Source organism: Macrobrachium rosenbergii, chromosome 46, assembly GCF_040412425.1.
Source record: "Macrobrachium rosenbergii isolate ZJJX-2024 chromosome 46, ASM4041242v1, whole genome shotgun sequence".
Lineage (NCBI taxonomy): Eukaryota > Metazoa > Arthropoda > Malacostraca > Decapoda > Palaemonidae > Macrobrachium > Macrobrachium rosenbergii.
Window position 1 is genome coordinate 21,906,674 of NC_089786.1, and position 15,000 is coordinate 21,921,673.

A 15,000-nucleotide genomic window follows, 5' to 3' on the forward strand; every position below is an offset into this window, starting at 1 on the left:
AGAAAGCTACAAACGTCCTTTAATATCCAATTCATCTACCTCGGAAATAATACATTTTCATATATGTTACTGAAGGGGAATTTTTAGTTGATAATAAGTCCACCGTCCCGTGGGGTTGAACCAGCGACGGACGAGAATCAGGACTACATGGACGCACTAACGCAGTCGGCCACAAGAGAGGTATAAGTGAATATCATCTCCCATCAACTCACCCGTCGAACTCAGGTGTTTTGCGTTTGGAGACGATATCCACCCACCTCTGCCATGTTGACCGTAGTGCGTTTGTCGCACGTAGCCATATTATGACTATTTATCACATCACCGTGATTCATATACAATCAGAAAGCTACAAACGTCCTTTAATATCCAATTCCCTCTACCTCGGAAATAATATATTTTCATATATGTTACCGAAGGGGAATTTTTAGTTGATAATAAGTCCACCATCCCGTGAGGTCAAACCAGCGACGGACGAGGAATCAGGACTACAGGGACGCACTAACGCAGTCGGCCACAAGAGAGGTATAAGTGAATATCATCTCCCATCAACTCACCCGTCGAACTCAGGTGTTTTGCGTTTGGAGACGATATCCACCCACCTCTGCCATGTTGACCGTGTAGTGCGTTTGTCGCACGTAGCCATATTATGACTATTTATCACATCACCGTGATTCATATACAATCAGAAAGCTACAAACGTCCTTTAATATCCACCGCTCTACCTCGGAAATGATATATTTTCATATATGTTACCGAAGGGGAATTTTTAGTTGATAATAAGTCCACCGTCCCGTGGGGTCGAACCAGCGACGGACGAGGAATCAGGACTACAGGGACGCACTAACGCAGTCGGCCACAGAGAGGTATAAGTGAATATCATCTCCCATCAACTCACCCGTCGAACTCAGGTGTTTTGCGTTTGGAGACGATATCCACCCACCTCTGCCATGTTGACCGTGTAGTGCGTTTGTCGCACGTAGCCATATTATGACTATTTATTACATCACCGTGATTCATACACATATGAATCACGGTGATGTGATAAATACCCCCGTTAATCCTGCGCGTGAGAAGACCTTGTATTCTCTAGACCTTGGCTTACCGTATCCGCCATCTTAAAACCTTTGTTGTTTTGTTTCTGTGATTTGCCTGAGCGTCCAGTCACTGGTAGCTTCTGCCTCCTTGCCACTTTCGGGACTACATTGTTGTGCGTAGTAATCCCTCTCACAAAATCTTAGCCAGGTAGACTTTGATAGATAGAGAATAGGACAGGGTTCCATACAATAGATAAAAACAAGATATAATTTAGTCAGGGAGCGATAGGCCCTAGTTAGGAAATATACAGATAAGTTCCTATACAAATCCACTGGCATAAGAAATCATATAAAGAAAAGAATGTATAATTTTAACCTTAACTCCTCAGAGTAAGATGCACATCCCAGACTACTGGGAAAGCTACAATTGTAAAAAAAAAAAAAAAATAAAATAAAATCCCCTAAGGAAGCCCAAGACGACGTATCTTCAACTAAGAACCCTGCCAGTGTGCACTTTTACAAATTTTACTTAAATTTTTCTCAGGTAGCACAAATTGGCTGACTGAATATCTCTCTCTCTCTCTCTCTCTCTCTCTCTCTCTCTCTCTCTCTCTCTCTCTCTCTCTCTCTCTTTCTCTCTCTCTCTCTCTCTCTCTCTATATATATATTCAAGTTAGCATTCACGTAGCCTAACCGAGTGCACGTGACTCTCTTCAAAGAAAGAATGGTTGACACCGGGATAATTGATAACATTAAACAAAGTAAAAGAAACACCTCTGTCCCACAAATAGATGAGGACAAGTTAAGATTAATTACTGTAATAAACTGTCGGTCATGAGTGAGGCCTTTTATCCAGACCTAAGCGGACAGTAGCCTTTCCCCCTCTGTATGAGAAGGGGGTTGTAGCACAGTGGGTACTGGGACCAAACACTCACGAGGGCTGTGATAGCCTTTGTGTGTGGAGGATGGCGTAATAACAGCAGCATCTTAGCAGCAACAACTTTATTTCCGTTACTGTTCCAACATCGTATCAACAACCAAACACATGGCGCTCTTCTCAGCTTCTGGCGCAATACATTCAAAACATATAATGTTCCCAATGTTAAGGGAGAATGCATTAAAGAAAATGGGTTTTTTTACAGACACTACATCCCTCCCTTATTGAGCATTCAAACTCAACACACATGCTACAAAACAATGTAAAAAAATCAAGGCTCTCTTCCTTTACAAAACAACAGGAAAAACATTTTACACTCAACAGCAACTCAGCATAAATGACATCATACTGTATGCACAAAACTTCATTACCTCACATAGTCATTCAAATATCTAGGAGGTTTCCTTACCCTAGTAGACCTTCTTTCAACAATATCAGCACCTGGTGTAGGTCTACTTGTTGTAGCATTATCATTTGAATTAACATTTGGCTGTTCCTGACCTGACACTGAACTATTTACATGAAACTCATCATTGTCAGATCTAAAATGGAATTCATTAATATCACTGAATTCACCAACATCATTACTACAATCATTCCAAAACTCAAACTTATTTTCATTTTCAAAATTAATTTTTTTCAAATGGACAACATTCCTCCTCCTTTGTATTCCCTCAGTACTCTCAACTTGAACACTATTACCTTTTTTCTCAATGACTCTATAAGGTTCACTACAGAAATTTGGTGACAATTTATTTTCTTTACTTTGTTGTAAAACTACTAAATCACCTTTACTTACTTGTCCCTCTTTTACATAGAATTTCTTATCATAGTACTCTTTCCCCTTTTCTTTACATTTTTGGTCCCTTATTCTAATCTCATCATCACAACCAGTGTAATCTAAACATTTTTCAGGCAATTTTGTTCTAATTTTCCTACCATACATGATTTCAGCAGGACTAACATTAGTTACAGTATGTGGAGTGGATCTGTAAGCTTTAAGAAAAGTATTTAACTCTTTTCTCCAATCCTTCCCTTCAGCTCTAATTGTTTTAATAGCTTTCATAATAGACCTATTTTGTCTCTCCACTTCACCATTAGCTTGAGGGGAATAAGGTGTTACTTTTCTGTGACAAAATTTACCTTACAAAATTTACTCTGCAGATGAACTGCAAATTATCAGTTACAAACTCTGTAAACCATGAGATGTAAACCAATGATCAAGACATCTTACCACCTTGGTAGTACTAGTCGAATACAGTATTCCTACTTCAAACCATCTAGAATAATAATCCACAGCAACTAACAAACTCTCACCAGTTGGTAAAGGTCCACATATATCAACACCAAGGTGTTGCCATGGCCTATCAGGTAAAGGAGTAGGTTTCAGGGGTTCTGGCTTATTATTACTACTCATTAACAAACATGCTTTACAATTTCTTACATAATGTTCCACTTCTTTATCTAATCCTGGCCACCACACTTTCTGTCTTAGTCTACTTTTACATTTTACAATTCCCTGATGGCCTTCATGAACTAAGTCAAGAATTTGCCTTCTTAAAGATTTAGGTATTATTATTCTTTGACCTCTTAAGAGTAAACATCCCAAAATACATACTTCATCTTTAACATGTTTAAAATCTGGAACCTCATTCCAATCACCATTTCTGATAGCCTTACGGACTTTACTCAACTCAACATCAACACCAGACTCTTGTTCAATTTCCTTAGTAGTTAAGGTTACTGGTGTTGCACTTTTGGCAATAAAGTAAGCATATTCTTCAGCTACATTACTTTTATGAATATCTGATAAAGGCAATCTCGACAATGCATCAGCTGCATTAGTCCTCCCAGGTTTATACCTTACTTTAAAATCAAAAGGCTGCAGTCTTAGAGCCCACCTTTCAATACGCAAAGGAGGTTTTGACTTAGGAGAATGTATCACCTCTAGTGGCTTATGATCACTAATTAACTCAAAATGAATACCTAAAACATACAATCTAAACCTTTCACAAGCCCAAACAACGGCAAGTGCCTCTTTTTCTGTCTGGGAGTACCGACGTTCAACATCTGTCAAAGATCTACTGGCATAAATTACAGGTTTGAAACATCCATTATCCTCTTTCTGTACTAAAATAGCTCCCAGTCCAATTGGACTAGCATCTGCAATTACCTGAGTAGATAATACTGGATTAAAATAAGCCATGCTCTCAGCAGAAGCAAGTCTCCTTTTTAATTCCCTGAATGAATGTTCCTGTTCACTTCCCCAATGCCAAATTACATTCTTCCTAGTTAACCTTCTCAATGGTTCCTCAACAGTAGACAGATTATTTATAAACCTTCCACAGTAATTTACAAGACCAAGGAAATTCCTAACCTCATTTACATTTTTAGGCTTCTTAGCCTCGTTTACAGCTCTGACTTTGTCATCAGTAGGTTCAATGCCTCTCTTTGATAAAACATGACCCATAAATACTAGTTTTTCCATACCAAATTTACATTTATCTGGATTCAGAGTTAGATTTCTACTACACAATGTTGCCAATACCTTTTCCAGCCTTTTGTCATGCTCTTTGACGTTAGTACCATACACAATTATGTCATCTGCTAGCACTTTAACTCCTTCACAATCATGTAATACTTGTTGTAAAATATGTTGATAAACCTCAGGAGCACAGTTAACTCCAAACAACAACCGTTTGTACCTAAACAAACCTTTGTGAGTTACAAAAGTGGTTAAATATCTACTCTCAGGGTCTAACTCAATTTGATGAAAACCCCACTTCAAATCAAGTTTAGAAAAAAACAACAGCACCATTCATATCAATCAACAATTCATCAATAGTAGGAATTGGATGTCTAGTTCTCAAAATAGCCTCATTGACTCTTCTCACATCAACACAGAGTCGCAATTCCTTACTATTCCCAGGCTTTGGGATGAATACAGGAGCCGATACCCATTCAGTAGGTCCCTGTACTGGCTCAATGATATCCAAACCCAACAAATCATCAAGGGTTTTTTCTACTTGCCCCCTAATATTAAAAGGAATTCTTCTCATAGGTTGTGCTACAGGTTTCACATTAGGGTTAACATGTAACTTCAATGAAAAATCAGTCAACTTACCCAAGACCTAAAAAACAAGTTTCATATTTAACTTTCAAACTGGAATACTTATCACATGCAGTACAAGTATTTATTGCATTTACATCCCCACCAATCCTCAACATATTTAGTGCTATGGCAGTATTTTTTCCAAGTAAATTAACATCAATAGCATCATTTTTCTCTACCACAATAAAATCTGCCTCCACACAAACTCTCCCAGATGGAGATTCAATCTTACTGCTGAATTCTCCTCTTACCTTTAATGGAGTTGTGACACCATAAGGATACAGATTCTTATTACAGTTTCTTAAACATACATACTTACTCAACATCTCAAGATCACTTGCAGAAATAACATTACAAGTAGCACCTGAATCAATCATAAATTTAATTGGCACGTTACTAACATTAAAACTAAATAAAGTAGATGTTTCACAAATGCCTCTGACATTAAACAAATAATGATCATCATAATGATCATCATTATAAAAAGGTTCAATCTGAGAATCTTTAACAACATTGACATGCTGGTTTGGCCCAGAATGAACTCTGGAATAATTTCCAGAACCACCACTTCTTCCCCTGGACTTTTTCATTCCAGGTTGTGACACTGACGCTTTAGGCTTATGTTCTGACTCATGATTTGTATGAGAAACACTACTGAGGTTGGACCGGCAAACACGGGCCAAATGTCCAATCTTACCACACCTTCGGCATGCCTTATCCCTGGCAACAACACAGTCATTATGCCAATGACCTTGCAGACCACATCGCCAACAATTTTGATTTACACTAAAGTTAGGCTTACCATTTCTCAGCCTATTAGAATGCACAAAATTTCCTGTGCTTCCTCCTCTTTTTCCTTGAAATATACCATTAACATGGGCTTGATAACGTAACTTATTCACTTTAAGATTATCTGGCCTAGGCCTAACAGAATCCTCTTAGATTTGCCTAGCCTGGCTCTCAGCCATTTCATGAGCTCTTGCCGTCTCCACAATATTATCTAAAGTTATGTTTCTTTCCTTTAAAAACCTTACTCTTAGTTTCTTAGAAAAACACTTCTCTATGATCTGATCCCTTAAATTAAAATTGACCTCAGCTGCAGGGTACTCACACAACTTAATCAAATTTCGTAACCTAGTTAAGTAAGCATCCATACTTTCGGATGGACCTTGCCTCTCATATGCCTCTCATATGCCTCTCATATGCAACATTCTTCTTAGGCATAAAATGGTTATCCAAAGCTGAAACTGCATCATCAAAAGTATCACCAGCAACAGTTAATGTTCTAAAAATACGCTGAACTTCCATACCTGCTTGGTGAAGCAATATAGCTTTTATCTGGGCATCTTCTGTTACACCACTACCTTGTATATAGTATGAAAAAGACTCCTTCCAGTCTGCCCACTTCTGGGAAACATTTGCAGACTCCTCAGAGGAAAATGCTGGTAAGGGCGTTAACTGTAGCGGGGTAGCCATTGTCACTGGTAATCCAACTTAGGCTAAAGTTACTCACGTATCCAGTAGGGTAGGCTAACTAAGGGTACCGTAGTCCAGCCTTGGCTCTATGCAAACTTGGCGGCTCCAACACAAACCAGGTTTCTGGGTGAACAGGCTCTTGACACCTCATAACTTTGTTGCAGACATCTCTTCACAGGTTATCCTCGTCGCCATTTGTGATAGCCTTTGTGTGTGGAGGATAGCGCAATAACAGCAGCATCTTAGCAGCAACAACTTTATTTCCATTACTGTTCCGACATCGTATCAACAACCAAACACATGGCGCTCTTCTCAGCTTCTGGCACAATACATTCAAAACATATAATGTTCCCAATGTTAAGGGAGAATGCCCCAAGAGTTAAGGTACATAGTGCATTAAAGAAAATGGGTTTTTTTTACAGACACTACAAGGGCCTTAAAAAGCAACTACAAATTCACTTTTCCTTCCACAGTGCCACTAATCTGAAGCACTGTCATCAACTGACTAGCTTACTTCTCTCTCTTACCTTCCCTTTCTCTCTCCTGATTTGTTACACTCTGCCGGGGTAGAGTGCATTTCCTTACATATAGCCTAGTTGGACTCAAGTAAAGGGTTCCTAGGAATGCACTGGCACCATAGTGCCACCAAGCAACCAAACTAGACCAAAAAGAAAACCCACAAAACCAGACAAAAGGAACACAGAAGAAAAGTCCTTCTGGTACCTAACCTGCATCAGTACCTAAGGATGCTGGTGCCACCAGTGTGACCTTTACATGGCACACTCAACCACAGTGCCACCTTATTGAAAGGGTGCCACATCACTGAAGGGACACTTCCTCGCTACCCAAGCACAGCCAGTCGACCCGGATAGACGCCCTTCCCCACCAGAACCATGGCAGCAGGGAATTATAAAGCCTTCCTGGAGCTGGGGACGGCGGCAGGTCTCACTGGTTTGGTCCTCGCCACGTGGGTCAAGAAACAGATGGATGACTTGACCAAGCGAGAGAAGAAAGAAAGACTCAAACGGCGGAATTATGAAGCCGAACAGAGGAGATATGAAGGAGAACGGAGGGCGTATGAAGCTGAACAGAGGCAGCTAGAAGAAGAAGAGAAGAAAGGAGAGTGAGCTAGCTCTCAAGGAAAAGGAGCTTGAGCTGGAAAGAACAACAAGAGAGAATGCTGAAGCTATAGCTAGACAGAAAGCCTCCAGCCCCACACCTGCCGTACCAAATGCTCCAATCTCAAGCATCAATTCCCTCGTCCCCAAGTGGACTGAGGACAAGCCAGAAGCATGGCTGGAGGAAATCGAGGCTCTCTTCGATAACTACAGCACCACCGAGACAGAGAGGGCCTTAGTACTAGCCAAGCACATGGAGGGAAAAGCTAAGGCAGCGCTTTACTCACTGGAGAAGAGCCAGAGAAGCAACATGGTTGAAGTTCAAAGAGTCATCACGAAGGCCTACGAAATAACCCCGGAGAAATGGAGACAGCGGTTCCGAGGTCTTGCCAAGGAAGTCGGCTGGTCCTGGACTGAATGGGCCTGTCAAAAGACCCAGTCTGGTACTGGCTGGTTCGACTCCTTGTCTTGCACAACGTTTGAGGACCTCTTCAATCAGACCATGCTGGAAGACCTTTACCAATGTGTGCCTGGGCCCCTTGCTGTATATCGCAATGGTAAGCAGCCCATCACACTTATGGAAGCCTGCCACATGGCCTATTCATGGGAAACCTTCAACCAGTCTCACAGCCCATCTCAGAGATGCATTGTGCCACCTGGCTACCTCTCAAGCTTGACTTGCCCAAAGAATGGGCTGCCAAGCAATCCTACGTGCACCCACTGTAAGAGGGTGGGGCATGCTGAAGCGGATTGCCGATACAAGTTCGGCACTAACAAGCACCTCCTACTACCAGCCAGAACTCCTCTCCCTCTTCATCCACTCAACCCTCTCCACCAACAGTTACTGCAGGCCACCAAGCCCCTACAAGAGGCCTGTGCAAATCCTGTGGTACTGCCAGCCACTACAGTGCTGGACATCCAGCCTGTCCACATCATGTCCCTACCACCAAGTTCGTCAACTTCATTAGCACCTCATTTTCTGTGGCCGGGCCGCACAAGATCCTTTACCCCAAGAGCCTGGAGACCCAGTTCATTTCGGTGGCCCTCTTGAGAACTCTAGCCTTAATGACCCTTCGGTCACAGTGGACACTAAGAAGACAAGCCGAAATCTCCACCAAGTGCCTTCCGGTGCCTTGGTTGATGAGAAAACCCGTGGGAGATGAAGTGGAAAGAAGGCCACATCATTACCGTTCCCACGGTCAAGCTCCAGGTTATGACACCTTGGAGCACGCTACCCCACCGCCTTGGAGTGGTGGGTGGAATTCGGCCCGGAGTGGACTTCCTGTTGGGTGGGACCTTCTCTGGGGAAGCCCTTCACCAGCGCCACTTCGCAGCCACGCTACCTCCTCCACAGAGGCCCCGACTGTAGGAGAACCTGATCAAGACAAAACCCCACCTTTCGCTCACCGAGGTGGTCAGCGGAAGGGGCATACACTAAACTGTTCTCAGCCTAGCCCTCTCTATTCGCGAAGGGCCGGCCAACAAAGGAGGAGCAGCACCACTGTAGGATGTGCCAGCGGGCAGGCAACTCCACAAATTGGGAAGGCTGCCCAAGTAAGCAACGCCCAGCGGACGCCCCCGAGCAAGACTCGCGGAGAGGCTCTGATCTCCAGCTGGGGCAGGAATCTCCGCCACAGCCAAATTCAAGCCATCCGCCAGGTGTTGTACTTCCGGACCCCTTGTCAGGCATGCCTGAACCTCAACTGCTGCCAGTGCCACTTGCGAGCACTGAGCAGTGCCACACTCCATCCGGCACGGACGTTGAGCCATCACTTGAAAAGGACCCTGTGCCAGGTCCAAATCATGAGGCGGATCCTCCTTCAGGAGTTTCAGGATCCCCCACACCATTAATCATAGCAACCGGAGAGCCTCCAGTACCTGACACTTCTTCTTCATCATATCTGTCCCCAGAGGGTGAACCCCTGGAGGATCAAACTGTTACACCTTCTCTGGGAGACCAGGAACCGGCCTCCTCGGACACAGAGGTCGAGACCGCTCTCGTTCCAGTTGTTGCAGCAGCCGGGGTAGGGAGCCCTCCTGCAGCTTCTGAAGTTACCCTGGACTTCACGCCTGCTAGCCCTTCTGGCCTTTCCCCAGAGTCGGTGTGCTCATCACCTCCTAGGTCTGACACAGATAGGCCTTGGAGGAACCCGAAGAAGAAGAAGAAGGGGTGGAAGAGAGCCCAGTAGTTGCTGAGCCATTAGCTCATCCTGGCACTATTGCCTTCTCGGCACAGTGCCCTACCATCTTAGAGTGATCCTGGCCCCTTGCCCAGAGGAGGTAGCCAGCGTGATCTCTTACTGATACATAGCCTAGACAAGATTAAATACTGTACATCAGACTAGTAACCTTGTCCCTTCCACTTACCATCGAGCCACAGTAATCACATAAGTAGTGTAACTAAAATTAGACAATCTTAACTATTATGAAAAGAGCTGCTACGCTCATGACACGCATGGCCTAAGACCTCATTGAGGCAAACATTTATCATATGAGGCAAACCTCATGTATTAACCAGTAATTGCTAATTGTATTGAAAAATTTTGTAATTTAGTTAGGACATTATCCCTTACGTTGGTGTTACGGTCGGGTTAGGATAGGTTAGGCTAGTGAATACCATAGAATGTACCATTAGACTAGGTCTAAAACATCACGATTGTAGGAGGTAGCATGTAATAACCATTAGTAATTTCCAGTACAGTCAGAATTCTGTAATATAATGATCAAAACTCATATCCTATCTAGAGTTAGGTAGATCCGTAGCTACTTAGGCTGCACGGGACAAATCCGCTCAGGAGAGAAGAGTAACCTAATAGAGGTGAACAGCTTGCTTAGTACAGACCTTCACGCCCGAAAGGGAGTAAAGGCCCTCTTAAGGGGGGGAGCTTTTATAAATATTCTGCTGTTTGCCCTCTATGCATTTTATTGTAGAGAAAATACGCAAACAAAGACGAGAAGGCGTCTTTGTATATGCAGAGATGGGCCAGGTATTTCAAAAGTAACGTATTTTAGTTAGCATTAGGGGCCTAAACCCATAGGGAGAGTTTCACCAAGTAACCTCTATTGAATGTGGTCTTAAGCTTCCTTTACCATGTTCTATGTTCGCCAGAGTGCAAGACACACGCGTTGTGTATAATTGAATTCTTTGTTCTTATCCTCTTACTGTCTTTATTGATATTAGTGAGCTAGGATGATGGCCAGTTTCAAGACTTCTGATTGCTCGTTGTATGCGCAAACAACCTATGTCCAAGGTAAGTCTGGAAATTTTGCAGAGTTTCGTTGATTCTCTAGTATCTCTGTCTGTATTTCCATTTCTTTGTTTTCCCTCTTCGCCACCATCTACAATAACCCATGAAACCAATTTACTTTTATGAAGTCTAGAGTAAGAATAATTTATATTGCTTAGCGGCACTCAACTATTCCCGTGCAGTAATTAGGATTTAGGGAAGGTTAAGTAAGTAATTTTCAGCATTCATGGAGCCTTGTGTCTCGATCCCATTGTTCGGAAGAGAAATAGCCTTTATCACTACTAAATTGCGTACGATATAATCCGTTGTGTTAAAACCTTATTTGACACAAAGGGAAAATTGACTGTGTCCGAAGGTGGGGGATTGTTCGTGTAATTTCCTCGCTAAATACATATTCTTTCTGTGTCTGGGTTTTTCCTCGACTGGCGACCTTATTCCATTAAGTAATTGTATGTCTTTCAGGTTAATTTTTAGCTTTAAATGACAAGTTACATGATCCTTGGCACTCTGGGCCTGATTAAATTGCATTAATTAATTAATAAACTCATCAGCCCAACATGTAACAATATAATATATATATATATATATATATATATATATATATATATATATATATATATATATATATATATATATATATATATATATATACATGCACACACATATATATAGGTATATATATATATATATATATATATATATATATATATATATATATATATATATATATATATATATATATATATATATATATATATATATATATATATATATATATATATATATATATATATATATATATATATATAATATATATATATATATATATATATATATATATATATATATGATATATACATATATATATATATATATATATATATATATATAATATATATATATATATATATATATATATATATATATATATATATATATATATATATATATATACACATATATATTTATATATATATACATAAAAAACATATATATACTATATATATATATATATATATATATATATATATATATATATATATATATAATATATATATAATATATATATATATATATATATATATATATATATATATATATATACATATACATGATCCAGATTTTGGAAAGGCATTTGGACAAAACTGTGTTCATTCTAAAGCCGACATTTCACATCACATGATGCATTTTCAATGCTGAAAATGAATAACGTTTTGCGAATAAGATAAAAAGTATACAAGATTAAAAGATATATAGAAACAACATAATGACACCACGAAAACGCAGGACACCTACCTATATTGGTGGTGAAAGTTTGACTCAAAACAGGTAAATAAAGGTGAGAAGAAAATATATATAAACACTAGGCAATAAACAACTGTGTTGATGAAGACTGTGTTATTTAAAGTAGGAAGAGACAGTTTAATCATTATAGATTCAAGATGGTTAATTCCTCCTACCTCTGCACTTGTCCTAAAACTTTTAAGTCTATTTGCATTTTACATATCTTTATATTTGATTTACTATCAAAAAGGAGTCCCACAACACTCTTTCTTCCTTGGATCTCCTAATCACAAGTAAAAGTGTTTTTCAGGAAAAACACTTTTGCTGGTTTGGGCACTAATTTTTATTGTTCCCATTGCTTTGATTTTAAAGTGAATTCTGTATCTACTCTTCTTCACAGGGCTTTCATGCTTACGTCGAGCTGGGCTGGTTTCCATGACGAAATCACGTTCCTGACTAATTACTTAAAAAATAACTACTTTCCATTTGTTATGTTTCATAGATCTCTCATGTTGCTTAATCTCAAGATGAATGGTCTACCTGTAATGCATACCATGCCAAAAAAAACTATGTCTGTATGCAAAATTCCCCTTCTCGTGTGAAAATAAATTTAGAAGGAAATGTCTGAGTTTGCTTAATACAAAATTACTACTGTAGCATTACGTTTAAACTCATTATGAAGAACCATGAACCATCGAGTCCTTAATCAAGCTCAGGTTGGAGTGAGTCCCATGCCTACATCCTAAGTGATATGAACTCTCAGATTTAGTCTAGGCACATGTATCGGATGCACCAGGAGACTATTGAGAGTTCGAATCTGTTCCTATCAGGGGTGAGCAACAGAACTGGGAGTAGTGTCCAGTCCTGACCAATAAGGTATAAGAAATCATGTAAAGATAAGTAAAACACACATAGATATCAAAAGAGTTGAAAGTTTTAGGACATGTACAAAATGATGAGGAATTAACCAACCTACACTAAACAACAAGTCTTCACCAGCAAGGTTGTTTATTGCCTAATGTTTATATATTTCCTTCTCACCTTTATTTACCTCTGTTTTAGGTCAAACTTTTACCATCAATACAGGCAGGTGTTCTGTGTTTTCATAGCGTCATTGAGTTGTTTTTATATGTATTCTTCTAAATTTGTATTCTTTCTATCTTATTTGTGAAAAGATGTATACGATTATTTATTATGCTACCCGCTTTCAACCTCGAGAATGCAATATGTAATGTGAAACGTCAGCTTTAGAATAAATGTAATGTTCTCAAAACTCCTTCCCCTAAGACTTGGATTGTGTAACCTGTCCTCTAATATATATGTACATATATATATACATACATACACATACATACATATACATATATATATATATATATATATATATATATATATATATATATATATATATATATATATATATATATATATATATATATATATATCAGAGGACAAGAGCAGAGGCTCAGTTGACACACACTCCAGGTTTTCAGGGAAAGGCGTTATGATAACATTGCAAGAATAGGAGAATTCTAAAAGTTAAATGTTAATTACCCGTTAATTTTTAGAATTCTTTTATTTTTGAATAGGGTTATGCCCCTGAGTATTTTTGTTCTTCAAACGTGGAAAGAAGGTTATTAATTTTTTAAATGGGACTTCAGGTTTTTAGCGGAAAATCTATCCCAGAATATTAGAAACAGTCAAGTAAAGATTCATTGCACATCGTTTGTTGAATTTACAGATTTGATCTCCTTTTCATGTAGTTTTACCTTCGGAAAAGAACGGGTGTTACCTTAAGAAATAATCCAAAAGCTCCATTTTTAGTAATATTACTATTTCAACGCAGTCCTTAAGTTCGTGCTCCGAACCGGCCTTGAGCCCCAATAATCACAGACGCACTGCGCCTCTTTGTTGTGCGACTGTTGCAACAATAATGTTGGAAATATCATTTTTCTTCGCTCTTCTTCTTCAGGTAACTTGGTTAAAAAAGGACGAAGACACCATCCTGACAGCTGGAGGGCAGGTCTATTCCTCGGAGACTCGGTATTCTGTGGCTCACGTCAGACATCAGCGGGTAAGGAGACATTGTTAGAGAGAGAGAGAGAGAGAGAGAGAGAGAGAGAGAGAGAGAGAGAGAGAGATAATTGTACTACAACTTGCCGTGAAAAGACACTGTTCATGGTTTTTTAGATTACTTACAATTTTGATGTTTTAAAACCATACGTTTTATCATAACAATTTCTTTTTATATTGAGACAATAATGTAGAAAAAGCCTTCTCTTTAATTCTAGGTACAATATTTATTCGTATTAAACAGAGTGTAAGAAAATACTCAGGATTATTACCGCCAAGTATTTTAGAAACTTCATGGTCTTTCACGCAACTTCATCTAAAAGTTGAAATGCTTGCTGCAGTTCCAAGAGATCTGACATGAGGATGTTTCTAGCCATGCTAAATATTATTAGTTAATCTCAGTACACCCTAGTATTCGTGCTAATTTCAGTTAAAAGCAACGAAGATTTCATTTAATGCGTCTGCCAGACCCTTCATTCAACACTTAATGATCTTAATTTGCACCACTGAGATTTATTGAAATTATTCGAGACACGTGATGTTACTCAAGAGTATGGTAACCTGCTGCTTGATTGATTCAACTAAGGTCATAACTAGAGACATGAGTAAAGAACTGCTTATCAGTTTGTATGTAATATACCACATTTATTCGAATTATTATGCATTTGGTTTAGCGTTCTGCATCATTTATCCAGTCAATATGTAAACATATAGATTT

The 15,000-nt window shown here is 39.4% G+C and overlaps 1 protein-coding gene across 1 annotated transcript in view; it reads left to right on the top strand.

Moving 5' to 3' along the window:
* Positions 1 to 15,000, top strand: part of LOC136830271 (lachesin-like) — a 154,479-nt gene that overhangs the window by 133,630 nt on the left and 5,849 nt on the right. Inside the window, exon 3 of the mRNA XM_067089654.1 lies at positions 14,182 to 14,283. Within this exon, the coding sequence (XP_066945755.1) occupies positions 14,182 to 14,283 (102 nt within the window). The remainder of the gene's footprint in view (positions 1 to 14,181; positions 14,284 to 15,000) is intronic.